The sequence below is a fragment of the Indicator indicator genome, unplaced genomic scaffold, assembly GCF_027791375.1.
Source record: "Indicator indicator isolate 239-I01 unplaced genomic scaffold, UM_Iind_1.1 iindUn_scaffold_69, whole genome shotgun sequence".
In the NCBI taxonomy this organism is placed as follows: domain Eukaryota; kingdom Metazoa; phylum Chordata; class Aves; order Piciformes; family Indicatoridae; genus Indicator; species Indicator indicator.
Window position 1 is genome coordinate 89,258 of NW_026539199.1, and position 17,197 is coordinate 106,454.

Sequence of the window (17,197 nt, forward strand, 5' to 3'; positions counted from 1 at the left end):
GTGATATCGCTCGGCTCTGAACATGGCGATGGGGTAGTGGTGCTAGGGGGGGTAGGGGTGATCTGGGCGTCTGCTGGGAGTCAGGGGTTCTGCAGAGAGTTTGAGGCTCCCCAGAGCCCTGGCCAGGCTGGCTGGGGGAGGCCAATGGGAGGAGGCTGACCAAGGCCAAGTGCCAGGTCCTGCCCTCGTGTTCCACCAAGGCCAGGAAGGCTCCAGGCTGGGGGCAGAGGGGCTGGAAAGTGCCTGGTGGGAAAGGCTCCTGGAGGTTGGTGGCAGCAGCTGGAGAGGAGCCAGAGTGTGCCCAGGTGGCCAAGAAGGCCACCAGCAGCCTGGCCTGGAGCAGCCCCAGGGTGGGCAGCAGGAGCAGGGCAGGGATGGTGCCCCTGGACTGGGGGCACTGGGGAGGCTACCCCTGGAGTGCCGGGCTCAGCTTTGGGCCCCTGACTTCAAGAAGGAACTTGAGGGGCTGGAGGTGTCCAGAGAAGGGCAAGGGAGCTGGGGAAGGGTCTGGAGAAGAAGGGTCTGGAGAACTTGTGAGGGGCAGCTGAGGGAGCTGGGGGTGTGGAGCCTGCAGCAAAGGAGGCTGAGGGGAGACCTTGTGGCTGTCTGCAGGTGCCTGAGAGGAGGCTGGAGCCAGGTGGGGCTGAGATCTCTTGTGCCAAGCATTAGGCAAAGAGGCACCAGCCTCCAGGCACCATGTAGTGTGTGTTGTGTGTGCCAGACATCTGCTCATGGCAAGGGGTCTGCCTGTGCCATGGCTCTGCCCATTGTGCAGGGTCTACCCATGCCCTGGCTGTGCCTAAGGTGTGGCACTGGTCACGCCCTACCAGTGCCAAAGGGGCTCTGCTCCTGGTGTGGTGTCTGTGCATGGCAGAGAGCCTTCCTGTGGGACAGCTCTGCCCGTGGTGTGGCTTTGTCTGTGGCATGATGGCTGCCTATGGTGCTGCCCATGAGATGGTGTGTTCCTGTGCCATAGCTTTGCCTGTGCCATGTGCCACAGCTCTGCCCACAGCATTGTGCCTCCTTGTGCCACAGCCTGGCCTGTGGCATCACGTCTTGTGCCACAGCAGCTCTGCCTGTGGCATGGTGTCTCCTTGTGCCATGGCTCTGCCCACGGTCACTTCTTGTGCCATGGGTCTGCCCATGCCAGATGCCCCAGTCCCCGGCCCTGTGAGCTTGGCAAAGCTCCACTTGGCATCACCCTGGCAGCAAGGCGCTGGCACACAGACGGCTTTATTCCCCCCACACACCGCTGTGCCAACGTAATTTCCTGCCATGGGGGCTCCACTGCTGGCACAGGCTCCATTGAGCCCCCGAACCTGTCCCTGTGTGGCACTGGTGCAGGGCACTGTGGCACCTGGGTGGCATCTGGGTGCCCCGTGTCCCTCCTCATCACCTCATCTCTCTCTCCTCCTTCCCTGGCTGCGACCAGAAGCGTCCTTGGGCTGTGGCACCGGCTGTGCCCGAGGCTGGGCCCTTCCTTCTGTGTCAAAAGAGCGGCTCCCAGCTCTGGCTGGCTCCGCTGGGTACTCCCCAGGGGGTCCCTTGTCCCTATGGGGGCCTCAGTGGCAGTTTTGGCACTGAGGGTGGCACCTCTGCCCGTTGATGTTGCAGCGACACCCACCACTGGTGTCCCCAGGACCCTGGGAGGGGAAGAGGAGGGCAAAGTCAGGATGGGAGCCCATCATGGAGCTCCTGTGGACACCTTGGCTGTTATCTTGGGGACACCAGGGAGGTTCCTGATGTGCCCCCCAGGTCACTCACCCCAGTATACCCAGGACCCTGGTATGGGGGAGAGGGGATCAAGGTGAGGGTGGGAGCCCAGGAAGGGCAGGTTAGGAGCCCACCAAGGTAAGGGTGGGAGCCCACCATGAAGCACTTGGGGACAGTCTGGCCCTTTGGCCATGACTACAGCTTGGGGACATAGGGGAGTCCCTCATTTCCCCCACTGTGTCACTCACCCCAGCGTCCCCTGGTAGGGGGAGAGAGGATCGAGGTCAGGGTTGGGAGCCCACCAAGGGCAGGATGGGAGCCCAGAAGGTCAAGGTTGGGAACTCCTGGGGACAACCTAGCTACGACCACAGCCTGGGGACACTGGGGTGGAGGGGTCCTCATGGTCCCCCCCATGCCACTCACCCCCGGTCCCCAGCGCGGGCCCTTGGTGACCCAGCAGATCTCGGTCTGGCAGACGGTGCAGCGGATCCAGTCGCAGCCATCCTTCTTCTGCACGATGATGAGGCAGGTAGGGCAGTGCATGGCCTCCCCCAGCTGCACCAGCGTCTGCCAGCGGGCGACAGGTGCCCATCAGGGACACGGCAACCCCAACTGAGACCCTCCCTCACCCCTCCTAGAACCCTCTTAAGTCCCTGTGGGCTCCCCCCGGGCCAAACCTGCAGCATGTCGCTGGTCTGCCGGGCGGCGGCGTCATTCTGTGCCCGCGCCTGCAGGTCATCCTGGTACTGCCGGCAGTTCCTGCCCTCGTGGATGGCCTGGAAGGGCACCAGGGCACCACTGAGCCACCGGCGGCACAGCGGCGGCACGGCAGCGGCAGGGCAAGGGGGGGTGTCTCACCTTGCAGAGGAGGCAGTTGAGGGCCTGGCAGATGGGGCAGCGGAACTCGTTGACGGAGTCCTCGTAGATGCACCAACCGCGGCAGTCGGGGCTCCGGCAGTGGAAGCTGTTGGGGCTGCGGCGCTCGGCCAGCGCCAGGCCCCGCTCCAGGAAGCGTCGGTACTCGGCTGGGGACACCAGCTGGGGACAGCCACGGCCTCAGCCTCGCCGCTGGGCTGCAGCAGCACCTCCAGCAGGGCTTATGGAGACCGACCACTGACCCGGTGCTGCCACGGCACCACCAAGCTGTGGCACTCAGCACCACAGATCCGTGGCTCGGAATCCCCTCCAGGGGTGGGGGACTCCACCACTGCCCTGGACAAGCCTTTGAATGAGGACACTTCTCCTCATGGCCAACCTGAACCACCCCGGGGCAACATGAGGCCAGTTCCTCTTGGCACAAGAGATCTCAGCTCCACCTGGCTCCAGCCTCCTCTCAGGGACTTGCAGAGAGCCACAAGATCTCCCCTCAGCCTCTTTTGCTCCAGGCTCAACAAGCCCAAGTCCCTCAGATGCTTTTCATAAGTTCTCCAGACACTTCTGCTTCTTTAGCACTTGGCCTTGGCCAACCTCATCCCACTGGCATCATCCAGCCAGCCAGCCTGGTCGGGTCCCTCTGGAGAGCTTTCAAACCCTCCAGCACCTCAATGCTTCCCCAAAACTTGCTGTCATCTCTAGACTTCCTGCAGGTGCGTCCATCCCTTCATCCAGATCATGGCTGAAAGCACTGAAGAGAATTGTCCCCAGTGCTGAGTCCTGAGGACACCAGTTGTGCCCAGCCACCAAGTGGATTTCACTCCATTCCCCATCCCTCTTTGGGTGAGATTTTAACCCAGAGCATCCTCCACTCATCCAAGTTTCTCCAGGAGGATGCTGTGGGAGACCACGTCCAAGGCTCTACTAAAGTCCAGGTAGACATAGCTGCAGCTCTTCCCTCATCCACTAAGGGTCACCTCATTATAGAAGATGAGGTTCCTCAAACAGGACCTACCCATCTTGAACTCATCTTGACTGGGCTCTGCTTTTCCTGCATGTACCACATGATGTCCCTCAAGATGACCTTCTCCATGACCTTCCATGGCACCAAGGCCAGGCTGACAGCTCTGTAGCTCCCCAGACACTTTCTTGGAGATGGGCATCAGCTTTGCTCACATCTCCAGTCAGCTGAGACCTCCCTAGTCAGCTGAGACCTCTCCACCTTGCAGGACCTGCCCAGGACCTCCTGGCAGGGCCCTGGTCAGCACTCACCGCCCGGATCTCACGCTCCTGGAGGTGGCTGCTGCAGGCATAGGAATCATCCCGGAAGGGACAGGCCACCAAGGGCTCCTCACTGTAGTTGATCACCTGCCGCAGGCACTCCCTGCAGGAACCACGGTGGGGAGGGCTTGAGGTTGGTCATCAGGATGATGGGGAGGTCTTGGGGCTGCTCACCACAAGGGCTGAGGGGTCTTTGGGTTGGCCATCATAATGGTTGGTGAGGTCTTGAGGCTGGTCACCATGGTGGTGAGAGGTCTTAGGGTTGGGTACCATGACGGTCAGGGGTCTTAGGGTTGGATACCATGACGGTCAGGGGTCTTAGGGTTGGATACCATGATGGTCAGGGGTCTTAGGGTTGGGTACCATGACGGTCAGGGGTCTTGAAGCCAGTCACCATGATGGTGAGGGGTCTTGGGGCCAGTCACCATGATGGTGAGGGGTCTTGGGGCCGGTCACCATGATGGTGAGGGGTCTTTGGGCTGGTCACCATGATGGTGAGGGGTCTTGGGGCCGGTCACCATGATGGTGAGGGGTCTTGGGGCTGGTCACCATGATGGTGAGGGGTCTTGGGGCTGGTCACCATGATGGTGACTGAGGTCTTCAGGCTTGGTCACCACAAGCGCTGTGGGGGGGCTTTGGGTTGGCCAGCATAATGGTCGATGAGGTCTTTGGGTGGGTCACCATGATGGTCAGGGGTCCTGGGGTTGGTCATTGTGCCACGAGGGCCAAGGTGGTTTCACAACTCAGCGTGACGGTAGGGATCTGGGGACCAGTCAGCATGATGGTGGAGAGCTCAAAGCTGGTCACCATGATGGTGGGGTTCTTGGGACCAGTCACTGCACTGGAAGAGGCCTTGGGACCCAGGCCTTGTGGGTGGTCACCATGAGGGCTGGAGCATCTTGGAACCAGTCACCACAGAGATGGGGATCTCATGGCCATTCACTACAAGGGTGAGGGGCTCATGGGATCTCCGTGAGGGCTGGAAGGTCTTGGGGCTGGTTACTGGTGGGGGGAAGCTCAAGGGCAATCACTGTGAGGGCAGGGAGATCTTGGAGGTCATCACTGCAATGGTTGGGGTCTTGGGGTTCAGACCCTACAGACTGTGAGGGGTCTTGGGGCTGGTCACCACAAGGATGAGGGGCTCATGGTGTCACCATGAGGGTCGGGGTTGTCTCAGGGCTGGTCACCAAGATGCTGGGGTGGTCTCTGATGGGTGGGTACCTGCAGAAGTTGTGCAGACACTCCCTCAGCAGCACCCCCTGGCCCGGGGGCACCTGCTGGAAGCAGATGAGACACTCCAGCACCTCCCGGTTGGTCACCAGCACCTCCTCCTCCAGCTGCAGCAGCTGCTGGAAGTTCTTCAGCCGCTCAGCCTCCAGTGCCTGCCAGAGAGGGGCAGCCCTGGTCAGATCCCTCCAGCACTGCCACCAGTCCCCAGACTGGCCTCAACATCTCCAAGGAGGGGACCAAGACCAGAGAAGCCCAGGACCCACATCTGGTTTCTGAACAAAGACCATGACTAAGACCAGAGAGGTCCAAAACCAGTGAAGCCGAAGATCAGCGTCTGGTCTTGGAAACAAGACCAAGACCAGGAAAGTCCAAGACCAAGACTGGAGAAGTTCAAGACCAGTGTTTGGCCTCTGAACCAAGACCAGTGTTTGGTCCTAGGAACAAGACCAAGACCAGAGAGGTCCAAGAGTAAGACTAGGGACGCCCAAGAGCAGCATTTGGTCTCTGAACCAAGCCCAAGACCTCCATCTCCTCCCCTAACCCCTGGCCTCCTGCCCCAGGCAATGTCTCCTGAGCCAGAACTGAGGGTGCCAGGCTGGAGAGGGCATCTCCAGCTCTGCCCCACTGGGAGAGCCAGCACTGGAGGAAGCTGGCACAGCCTGATGAGGCTGGCAGCACTCCACCACACCTCTTGCAGCCCTCATGGCCACCAACCAAGGGTGCCACCAACACTTTGCCAGCACCAGAGTCACCAACCCACTGCCAAGTGTCACCCATGCCAGGCCCCTGTCAAAGTTGGTGTGGGCATAGCAGCTCTGCCAGGCTCTCTCTTACCCTGTGCCCTCTCCTCAGCAGCCAGTCCAGCCTCCACTCCCAGCAAGCTGGCACCAGTGAAAGCTGCCAAGACCCAGCTTTGGCATGGGCTTGCTCTGGAGCCATGGTGCCCAGCTCAGGGGGGAAGTACCCTCCAAATCTGCCCCATTTCACTGCCTGGCACTGTGTTGGGTTTGGCTGAGCTGGAGCTAGCTCTCCCCAGAGCATGGTTGCAGGGCTGTGCTTTGCAGTGCTGTAGCTGAGAACACAGCAGCGTTTTGGCTGCTGCTGACCAAGCACCCAGGCTGTGCTTGTCCACACTGCCCTGCCCCAGGAGTATGCTGAGGAGTGGGCAAGACCCTGGGAGGGGAACGCAGCTGGGACAGCTGACCCAAACTGCCCAAAGGGGCACTCCATACCAGAGGACATCAGTGAAAGAAGGAAGTGGGAGGAGATTCATCCAGGGTGCCTGTCCTCCAGAGGAACAGTTACACAGAGCCCTGCTCCCTGGGACCCACCAATGCCTGCTGATGGGCAGCAGGGAGCACCTCCCATGGCCTCTCACTTGTGCCCTGTGACAGGACAAGGGGCAATGGATGTAAACTGCAGCTTAGGAAGTCCCACCTCAACTTCCTCACTGTCAGGGTGACAGAGCACTGGAGCAGGCTGCCCAGAGAGGTTGGGGAGGCTTTCAAGCCCTGTCTGGATGTTTTCCTGTGCCACCTGTGCTAGATTAGATGATCCTGCTCTGGCAGGGGGGTTGGGCTCAAAGATCTCCAGAGGTCCCTTCCAACCCCTAACACCCTGTGATCTCTCTTGCTTTTGCTCCCACGTGCAGCCTTGGCTTGTGCTCATTGTTATGATGATTAAATTGTTCCTATTAAATTCACTCTGCTCTGGTGAGACCTCACCTGCAGTACTGCATCCAGCTCTGGAGCACTCAACACAGGAAGGACAAGGACCTGATGGAGAGGGTCCAGAGGAAGGCCCTGAAAATGATCAGGGGTTGGAACACCACTGCTACAAGGACAGGCTGAGGGAGCTGGGGTTGTTCAGCCTGGAGAAGGGAAAGCTCCAGGGAGCCTGCCAGTACCTGAAGGGGACTACAAGCAGATGGAGAGAGACTGTTTGCAAAGGCCTGCACTGACAGGACGAGGGGTAATGGCTTCAAACTAGAGAAGAGCAGATTGAGATTGGATGTTAGGAACGAGTTCTTTACCATGAGGGTGGTGGAACACTGGAAGGGGTTGCCCAGGGAGGTGGTTTGGAGGCTCCATCCCTGGAGATATCCAAGGTGAGGCTCGACAGGGCTCTGGGTAACCTGATCTAGTGGAGGATGTCCCTGCTGACTGCAGAGGGGTTGGACTGGATGACCTTCAGAGGTCCCTTCCAACCCAGACCAGTCTATGATTCTATCTTACTGTTGCCTTTTTTGTTCTATTTTCCCCTCTCCCCTGCCCACCTAAGAAGGGGAGTGATAGAGAAGCTTTGGTGGGCATTTGGACCCCCAGCCAGAGCCAAACCACCACAGCTACTAGCCCTCAAAGCAGCAGCTTCCCCCCATGGCACAGAGCAGCTGGCACAAGATGGCAGAGCCACACTAGTGGGTAAGGCTTTAATAGGGGAGCAATGAAGGGATCATCCAGGTGTGGGTACAGTGACTCTGCCAGGCCTGTGCCAGGGCTGGTGTGGGCACAGCAGCTCTGCCAGCCCCATGACAGAGCTAAGGGTAGCCAGCAAGGGCAGTGTGCCACTGGGATACCCCCAAACTAGTCCCCACACCTCAGTCAGACACCCCCAGACCCATTTCTTTGCCAAGTGCTCTGCCAAGGGCTGGTGTCAGTCAGGGGAGGCTACAGGGCTTGGCCCCTTCCACCAGTGGCCCCCATGCAGCTCCTGAGCTCACCCTGCCATGATGCCATCCACAGGGCACAGACCCCTGTGGGCCTAAGACCCCCAGAATGTGGCTCCCCAGGGGTCAGAGGACACCAAAAATATGACCCCCCTGAGCCTGAGACTGCCCAGAGCAGCCCTAGCCACACCAGCTCTTCCCTGAAGCCCCCAGGCCAGGGCTGGCAGCAACAGGACTGGTAATGGCTCCCTCATACCAGGGTCCCCTCATGCCCCCCCCTACACCCAGGGGGATTTCAGACCCTCTCCATGACTCCTGAAGGGCTCAGCCCCTGCTCCTGGAGCCCCCCACCCCCAGCTGAGGGCCTTTCTCCTGCGTCAAGTCTTGGGCTGGAGCGAGGTGGCCCAAGAGTGTCCCAGTTGGGTGCACACAGGGCTGTCCTGGTGGGCACTGGGGGCACCAGGGAGCCCTGAGGGGCACCAATGCCTGGCTGGGGGGTGGGGGACAGATGGGGCAGGTCCAGGTGGGTGCTAGCTGAAGTCGGAGGAGGACAGGAGGATGAAGTCATCCGGGGAGCCCAGGACCTGTTCCCGGTGGGATGGTAGCACCGGGGAGAGAAGAGAGAGGAGAAGGTTTGGTCAGTGCCTGAGCTAGAGACACCCCCAGACCCACAGTGAGCCCCACCTGGGGCTGCCAGCAGAGCCCTCCCAGAGAATCCAGGAAACAGGAACCAGAGGAACCCAAGAGCAGCTTGGCATGACACTGACTGTGGTGTGACACCGACCTCACAACGTGGGGAGATGAGAGAAGACGCCCCTCCAGTGACTCCAGGAAGCAGGAATCAGGAGGAACCCAAGAGCTCCTTGGCAGGACATGGTCCTCACAATATGGGGAGATGAGAGAAGAAGCCCCTGCAATGATTCCATGAAGCAGGACCCAGATTTCAATGCATGGGAGGAACCCGAGAGCTCCTTGGCAGGACATGGACCTCATGATGTGGTGAGATGAAAGAAGCTCCCCAGTGATCCTAGGAAGTAGGAAGCTGGAAGAACCCAAGAGCTCCTCAGCATGACATGGACTTTGGAATGACACCAACCTTGGTGTGACACGGACCTCACAACCTGTGAGATGAGAGAAGCTCCCACAGTGACTCCAGGAAGCAGGAACCAGGAGCCAGATTTCAGTGTGTAGGAGGAACCCAAGAGCTTCCTGGCAGGATGTGGGACTCATACCATGGTGAGCTGGGAAAAGCCCACCCAGAGAGTGCAAGAAGTAAGAACCAGGAGGAAGCCAAGAGCTGCTTGGCATGACACTGACCTTGGCACAACATGGACCACATGATGTGGTGAGATGAGAGAAGAAGCCCCACCATGAAGTAGCAACCAGACTGTAGTGCACAGAAGGAAACTAAAAGTTCCTTGGCAGGACATGGACCTCATGATGTGGGGAGAGAAGAGGGCATCCCAGAACTTACAGAAGTAGGAACCAAGAGGAACCCAAGAGCTCCTTGGCAGGACATGGACCTCATGATGTGGGGAGATGAGAGAAGTAGCCCCAGCAGTGATTCCAGGAAGTAGAAACGAGATTTCAGTGCATGCAGGGAAGCCAAGAGCTCCTTGGCATGATGTGGACCTTGGCAGGACATGGACCTGGGCACCACATGGACCTTAGGACTTGGGGAGATGAGAAAAGGAGCTGCAAGACCTGGGGGAGTGACCTGCTTTAGCAGGAAGCGTTCAGGGAACTTGGACTTGGCAGTTTCCAGAGGTGCCAGACCTCTGCCTGTCACCAAATCATTGAATCCAAACTGACCCTGAGCCACCAAGGAGCCAGCAAAGTGGCCAAGAGTCTCCTGGGGACATTCAGCAGAGTGTGGCCAGCAGCACAAGGGAGGTTCTCCTGCCCCTCTGCTCTGCCCTGCTCAGGACACAGCTGCACAACTGGGGTCAGCCCTGGGCTCCCCAGTTCAGAGACTGGGAACTACTGGAGAGAGGCACTGGAGGCTGGGAAGCTGCTGAGAAGACTCTGAGGAGGGAAGGACCTGGGGCTGCTGAGCCTGGACAGGAGAGGACTCAGAGGGAATCTTCTCAACAGCTGCAGGGTGGGGAGGAAGAGGCTGGGACCAGACAGGGACAGGCCAAGGGGCACCAGGCACAAACTGGAAGCCAGGAGGTTCCCTCAGGAGCAACCTCTTGGCTTGGAGGGTTCTGAGGTCTGGAGCAGGCTGCCCAGAGAGGTTGTGGAGTCTCCTTGTGTGGAGAGCTTCCAAAGCCAGCTGGGCATGGGGATCCTGGGCACCTGCTGTGGGTGACCCTGCTGGAGCAGGGGGCTGCCCTGGGTGAGCTCCAAACATCCCTTCCCACCCCACCACGCCGAGGTGTGGACGTTCTGTCACCCATGTTCCTCCTGCACGCCACCACAGCGACCACCTCAAAGCAGCAGCAGACATTGAGCCAACACCACAGCCCCTGGAACCCTCCCTGAGATGGCTCCTACCCAGGGGTGCCAGGGGCTGTGGGGAGCTGTGGTCCCGCTCTGTACCTGCTGGTACTGCCGGATGCCCTCCTGCTCCTGCTGCATCCTCCAGAGCTCCGTCTCGTCCGGGGTGTAGCCGCCGGGCACTACGTAGTCGTCGGGCCGGGCGCTGCTGCACATCTCACAGCCCGGCCGCGTGGGCTTGTTGATGAAGGTGCACTTGGGACACGACCACCCCGCCTGGAGAGCAGGAGAGGATGGGAAAAGGGCTTTGGAGAGAGGCAACAGCAAGGGATGGGATGTGGTGGGATATCCTGCACTTCCCCCAGCACCCACCCAGACTGGGAGAGCTGAGAATGATCAGATGGGTTGGGGTGGAAGAGATCTCAGAGTCCAGCTCTTGACCCAGCACTGCCAGGGATGGGGACTCCACCACTGCCCTGGGCAGCCTGGGCCAGGCCTGCACAAGCCTCAAGGGGCAGAAATTGTTCCTCATGGCCAACCTCAACCTCCCTTGGGGCAACACGAGGCTGCTTCCTCTTGGCCCAACGCTTGGAAGAAGGCCCCAACCCTCACCCAGCCTCCTCTCAGGCACTTGCAGAGTGCCACAAGGTCTCCCCTCAGCCTCCTTTGCTGCAGGCTCCACACCCCCAGCTCCCTCAGCTGCTCCTTGCAAGTCTTCCAGACCCTTCCCCAGCTCCCTTGCCCTTCTCTGGACACCTCCCCTCAGGGTCCTTCTTGGAGTCAGGGGCCCAAAGCTGAGCCCAGCACTCCAGGGGTAGCCTCCCCAGTGCCCCCACTCCAGGGGCACCATCCCTGCCCTGCTCCTGCTGCCCACCCTGGGGCTGCTCCAGGCCAGGCTGCTGGTGGCCTTCTTGGCCACCTGGGCACACTCTGGCTCCTCTCCAGCTGCTGCCACCAAACTCCCAGGGCCTTTCCCGCCAGGCACTTTCCAGCCCCTCTGCCCCTAGGCTGGAGCCTTCCTGGCCTTGGTGGCACCCTGGAGGACACCAGGCAGGAGCTGCAGGACAGACACCACGGGCCAGGTACCTGCACGGGTGATGGCAGGCGGGGAGCAGGGGGCTGTGGCTGGGCAGTGGCAGTGTCCCTGAGCTGCAGCATGTCCAGGTGCTGGCTGATCTCCTGGATGTTCATCCTGCGGCTGGCCTCATTCCCTGAGCCTGGAGAGCAAAGCCAGGATGTTATCATCAACCCAAAGACTGAGCAACCAGGCCAGGGGCACCCTCCTGTCCCTGAAGAGGAGGCCACTTGTCCCACACCAGGCACACAGACCCATGGCACCCACCACACCCCAACACTGGCACAAAGTGCTTCAGGCCACGGCACTAAGACCACTTCTGGTGCCATGGAGCCCAACAGCTCCTGGTGCAGGACTCCAGAGTGCCTAAGTTGAATCCAAGACCTCCCCACAAGCTTTTGGTGAAAGGAGGATGAGGAAGACCAGGATGGATCTTCCCAAGCATGTTTGGCAGCACAAAGGTTGCCAGCATATGGTGGCTGCCAAAGATGGAGGACACTGGGTCTGCTCCATCATGAAGAAGCCACTTGGGAGCTCCCAAGATGGAGAACATTTGGTCTGCTCCATCACAGAGACCAAACTCAGCAGCTTCCCAAGATGGAGAACATTGAGTCTGCTCCATTGTGAAGCAGTCACTTGGCAGCTCCCAGGATGGAGAGCACTGAGTTACTTCCACCCTGGAGAAGAAACTCAGCATCTTCCCAAGCTGGACAACATTGAGTTTGCCCCATCCTGGAGCAGCCACTCGTCCTCTTGTACCAGTGCAGCAGCTCCTGAATCACCACCACCACCTTATGCTCCAGCTTGAGATGATACCACCCCAACACCCTCACCCCCCCTGGCCCAGCACCACCACGATGCCAGGGTCCCCAGCCCCATTCCGCAGAGCCCTCTGGGGCCCCCTTGGCGGCCGGGGCCGGGCGGAGCAGGAGCAGGAGCAGCACAGACCTTTGTGCGCGGCGGCGCCGGGCAGGGTGCTGTATCTGCGCCCCGCCCCGGGGCCGTCCGGGGGCAAGGAGGCGGTGCTCAGCTGGGCCAGGTCCTCCTCGTAGCGCCAGCGGCTGAGCTCGGCCACCTCCGCCGCCAGCAGGTAGAGGAAGGCGGCGTCGCCGTCCCGCCGCACGCCGTAGGAGCCCACGGTGCGCTCGTCCACGCACAGGCACTGCCCGATGATCCAGCGCTGCACCAGCGGGTGGAACCCGTAGTCCTGGAACACCTGGGCAAGCACGGCCACCCTGAGCCCACCACCATGCTGCCTGCCCACTCTAGGTGCTGCTGCAGAGCCCAGAGAACCACCAGAAGTGGACCCACACCACCACGGGAGGCTCCTCTCCCCCCCCACACACCACCACCACGGGAGGCTCCTCTTCTCCCCTACCCCCACCTCCACGGGAGGCTCCTCTCCCCACCCCCACGGGAGGCTCCTCTCCCCCCCACACACCACCACCACGGGAGGCTCCTCTCCCTCCCCCACACCACCATGGGAGGCTCCTCTTCTCCCCTACCCCCACCTCCACGGGAGGCTCCTCTCCCCACCCCCCTGGCCCCGACCACAGGAGGCTCCTCTCCCCCCTGACACCATCACAGGAGGCTCCTCTCTCCCCTCCACACCCCCAGGGGAAGGCTCCTCTCTCCCCCCACACCAGCAGTGCTCATCCCAACCACTATGGGTTCAGATGCTGAGGAAGGGGCTGTGGGGCTCTTACTGGTCCCACTGGTGCCAGCCTGCCCCACTCCGTACCTGCTGCTTGAGCGCCGCGATGGTGGTGTGGGGATGGACCATGATGGTGATACTGGCTGAGGAGGTGGCGTCCTCCACCCCCACATTCATGCTGGAAGCGAGATGAAAGCTGTTAGAGGAGCTCTCCAGAGGGACCTGGCCAGGCTGGATCCATGGCATGAGGATCATCAAGGCCAGGAGAGGCTCTCCAGAGGGGTTCGGAGCTCTCCAGAGGGACCTGGCCAGACTGACTGGATGAGGCCAATGGGATGAGGTTGACAAAGGCCAAGTGCCAGGTCCTGTCCTCAGGTCCCAGCAAGGCCAGGAAGGCTCCAGGCTGGGGGCAGAGGGGCTGGAAAGGCCCCAGGGGTCGGAGGCAGAGTGGTGGTTGAGAAGCTCACCTGATCTCCTCTGGGGGATAGTTGGACTCCTTCAGGAGGATGCTGAGGGTGGCCTGCTGGCGAGCCAGGGCCACTGCACAGCGTGAGGCCTCCTTCTCGGCACCCAGCTCGATGGCCCGGGCGAGCTGCAGGGCCAGGTCCTCTAGGGGGGTGGAGAGAGGCATCACCCAGCAGCTGGTGGGCAAACATCAGCCCCTGGGCATGGCACCACCACTGCCAGCCACGGCATCAGCACTGCCAGCACCTAGGGGGTTCTGAACCCCATGTGCCAAGGTGAAGCCAACACCCAGAGAGTGGATCTGTCCCTCCCTGCCCAACTGAGCACCCAGGGGGGCCTCCTAGGACGTGGGGTCCCAGCTCTGCCCCTAAAGGAGCTTCTGCACCACAGCACCAGAGCTTCCAGGTGACCACCAACAACCTGGCCTGGAGCAGCCCCAGGGTGGGCAGCAGAAGCAGGACAGGGATGGTCCCCATGGACTGGTGGCACTGGGGAGGCCACCCCTGGTGTGCTGGGCTCAGCTTTGGGCACCTAACTCCAAGAAGGACCTTGAGGGACTCAGGGACCTGGGGTTGTGAAGCCTGCAGCAGAGGAGGCTGAGGGGAGACCTTGTGGCTGTCTGCAAGTCCCTGAGAGGAGGCTGGAGCCAGGTGGGGCTGAGATCTCTTGTGCCAAGCATTGGACCAGGAGGAATTGGCCTCAAGTTGCCCCAGGGGAGGTTGAGGTTGGCCATGAGGAACAATTTCTGCCCCTTGAGGCTTGTGCAGGCCTGGCTCAGGCCACCTAGTGGTGGAGTCTCCATCCCTGGAGGGGTTTCCAAGCTGTGATGCTGAGGGCCAAAGTTTGGTGGTGCCCTGACACTGCTGGGTCAATGGTTGAACTCCAGGAGCCTGGAGGCCTCTTCCACCCTCAAGGCCTTGGTGACTCACGAGCCTGTTGCTGGGCCCACGTCTGAGCCTGTCTCTGGTGGAGTTTCTCAAGCTCCCAAAAAAACCTCCAACAACTCCCAGTTGCAAGCCAGTTCCCCCAGTACCTGTCTGGGAAAGCTCCAAGGTCAGAGCTGCCTCTGGATCCTGATCCCCTGAGGCTCCTCTGGCAGCAGCAGGCAGTGATGGGGCTGGGGCTGGCAGCGCAGAGTCAGAGGCTGAGGGGAGACAGAAGCAGGTCAGGGCTGGGCTGTGCCACCTTATGAACAGGGACTGGCACCAACTGCCTGCCCTGGGTGGCAGGAGCAGGGCAGAGCTGGGCTGTGAGAGCCCCTGAGCAGGGACTGTCACCAACTGTCCGCCCCAGAGAGGCAGGAGCAGGGCAGGGTTGAGCAGAGACGGAAGGTGCTGGGATGGGGAGATCAGAGTGGGAGGTGCCAGGCGGGGGTGGGCACTGGGAGGCACAGCTCCTTGTGCTCCCCAGACCTTCCCAGTTCTTGTCCCTTCTCATCAGCAGCTCCCCCCCCAGTGTGGTGCTGGGACAGACCCCCAGTGCACTGTCTCTGCCCACACCCCCTCCCAACTCTGGGGGTCTCCTCAGAAATTCCACCAGCCCCAGGCCCCCCTCAAAAATCCCTCTCCAGGTGTGCAGGAGGCAACACTCCAGGGAAGGAACAGGCTGGGAGCTTCCTCGGGGGAGCCCCAAGGAGCCACTCCTGCTGTTCATCCCAAAGATTCCCGGGTGGGAGCAGCCCCAGCTGTGCCCCCCACCTTGGGAAGAGCCCAGCAGCCCCTTGTTGGGGGCGTGGTGAGGAGGAGCTGTTTGGTCACACCAACCTTTCTGCACCTCCCACAGGGAGCTGCTGACGATGGTCCACCAGCGCTGGGCCTCCCGCTCCTCTGGGAAGGTGAATCCCAAGGGACTGTCCGAGGAGCCAGGGATAGAGAGCTCATGGCTGGTGGGGCCCCGCACGCGGTACGAGATGTCCCACAGGTCGTACTCAGCAATGAGCTGGAGAGCAGAGGGGTCAGGGGGCCAGGTTAGGATGGAGAGAGGGAGGCATGGCATGGAAACAGCCTTGAATGCACAAAACTGGCCTCAAATGCCCCAAGATCAGCCTTTAATGCACTAAATTCAGCCTGAAATGCACCCTAAGTCTGGCCTGAAATCCCCAAACCTGGCTTGAAATGCACCAAATCAGCCTGTAATGACCCAAAATGGGTCTCAAACACCCCAAAGTCTGCCTCTAATGCACGAAATCTGGCCTGAAAAGCACCAAATTCAGCCTTTAACACCCCAAATTGGGCCTGAAATGCCCCAAACGTGGCTTCAAATGCACCAAATCCAGCCTCTAATGCACCAAATCCAGCCTCTAATGCACCAAATCTGGGCTCAGAGACTTCAAGTGCTCCCAAATCAGCCTCAACTACCCCAGAATCAGTTTGGTCTCTTCCAACTCAAAGGACTCTGTGACTCCACGAGTGAAGCTCATTAACTTCTACATGGACCTGTTGGAGCAGGGCTGGAGGAAGCCACAACAATGACGGGAGGGCTGGAAGCCCTCTGCTGCGAGGCCAGGCTGCGACAGTTAGGGGTGTTCACCCTAGAGAAAAGAAGCTCCAGGAACAGTTTCTGGTGGCTTTCCAGGACTTCAAGGGGGTTCCAGGAGAGCTGAGGAGGACCTTGATGAGGGGTGTAGGGCCAGGCCCAGGGATGCTGGGTTTGAACTGGAAGAGGGAAATGGACCCTAGAGCTGAGAAGGAAATTCTGCACTGGGAGGGTGTGGAGAGCCTGGTCCAGGCTGCCCAGAGAGGTGGGAGATGCCCCAGCCCTGGAACCATCCCAGGTAGCTTGGCTGGGGCTCCGAGATCCGGTTGCAGACCCCCCTCTTCGAGTCCGAGTCCCCACACCCAGCAGCACTATCTGGGAGGAGAGTCGGTTACCGCCGCAGCGGGGGGCTCTCCCCTGTCTCACGGCAGGGCCCAGCGCCGGTTCTCCGGCACTGGGGACGGGGTGGGGAGGAGGACACTGATCCCCACCCTCGGCCGCTGCCCTCGCCCTTCCCCGGGGTCCCCCCTTTCTCACCGCGCCGCCGGCCGCCTCTGGGTGGCGCAGGCCGAGTCGGAAGCGGCGCTGACCGCCGGCCTCCGGTTCAACACTGAGCTGCAGGCGGAGCGCGGCGGCGGCAGGCAGCGACAGGAGGCGAGAGGCCTGCGCCAGCCCTGCCCGAACCGTCATCAACACCGTGGGCGGCGGCGGCGGCGCCGGGACCGCGGACGGAGCCGAGGCCGGAGCGGGGGCACCGGGCAAAGCCATCGCGGCCGCCGCCGCCGCCTTTTTCCGCCTCTGCCAGCACTTCCACCGGAAACGCGTCCCCGACTCACAGCGTTCCGGCAGCGCCCGGGCACGGCCGGCGGGAAACGTGACCCCGCGGCCCAAGGTTCCGGATCCAGACGAGTCCCCCGGTCCCTCCCCTTGCTCCGCTCCCTGGGGCGCAGCGCAGCGCCGAGCCCATAGATGGCGCCTCTCACCCCCTGCCTTGATTGACAACCGCTCCCCCCGTCTTTGTCCCTGGCAGCCAATCAGAACTCGGAGCGCTCCGGCATGTGGGCGGAGCCTTGAAGCTCCCCTTGCGGAGGGCGGGAGCACTGCCCTGATTGACGTCCCTATCAGCCAGCGGGGGTGGAGAGCCGCGGCGATTGCCAGGGCCGGCCTCCAATAGGGAGGAGCGGGCTGTCAGCCGCTACTTGGGACGGACGGGCCGAGGGTGGGGCCTTGCCGCTTGTTGTCGTCCGGTGCCTGAGGAGAAGATCGTCCGCTCGTTCGCTCATCGTCACCGGGAGACTCCCAGGTCTCGCTCAACCGCTCGCTCCGT

The 17,197-nt window shown here is 61.1% G+C and overlaps 1 protein-coding gene across 1 annotated transcript; it reads right to left on the reverse strand.

Annotated features, from left to right (window-relative positions):
* Nucleotides 1-1,493: 1,493 nt before the first annotated feature.
* On the reverse strand, nucleotides 1,494-17,153 carry SHARPIN (SHANK associated RH domain interactor). The gene is made up of 16 exons (XM_054398624.1): nucleotides 17,070-17,153; nucleotides 16,297-16,893; nucleotides 15,159-15,333; nucleotides 14,429-14,539; nucleotides 13,398-13,539; nucleotides 13,018-13,108; nucleotides 12,225-12,492; nucleotides 11,226-11,287; nucleotides 10,304-10,477; nucleotides 6,712-6,735; nucleotides 5,089-5,225; nucleotides 3,859-3,970; nucleotides 2,572-2,751; nucleotides 2,391-2,489; nucleotides 2,137-2,280; nucleotides 1,494-1,643 (listed from the first exon to the last, which is right to left on the reverse strand). The coding sequence occupies exons 1-16, from the start codon at nucleotides 17,151-17,153 to the stop codon at nucleotides 1,563-1,565; spliced, it is 2,481 nt and encodes an 826-aa protein (XP_054254599.1). The 3' UTR covers nucleotides 1,494-1,562.
* Nucleotides 17,154-17,197: the final 44 nt, after the last annotated feature.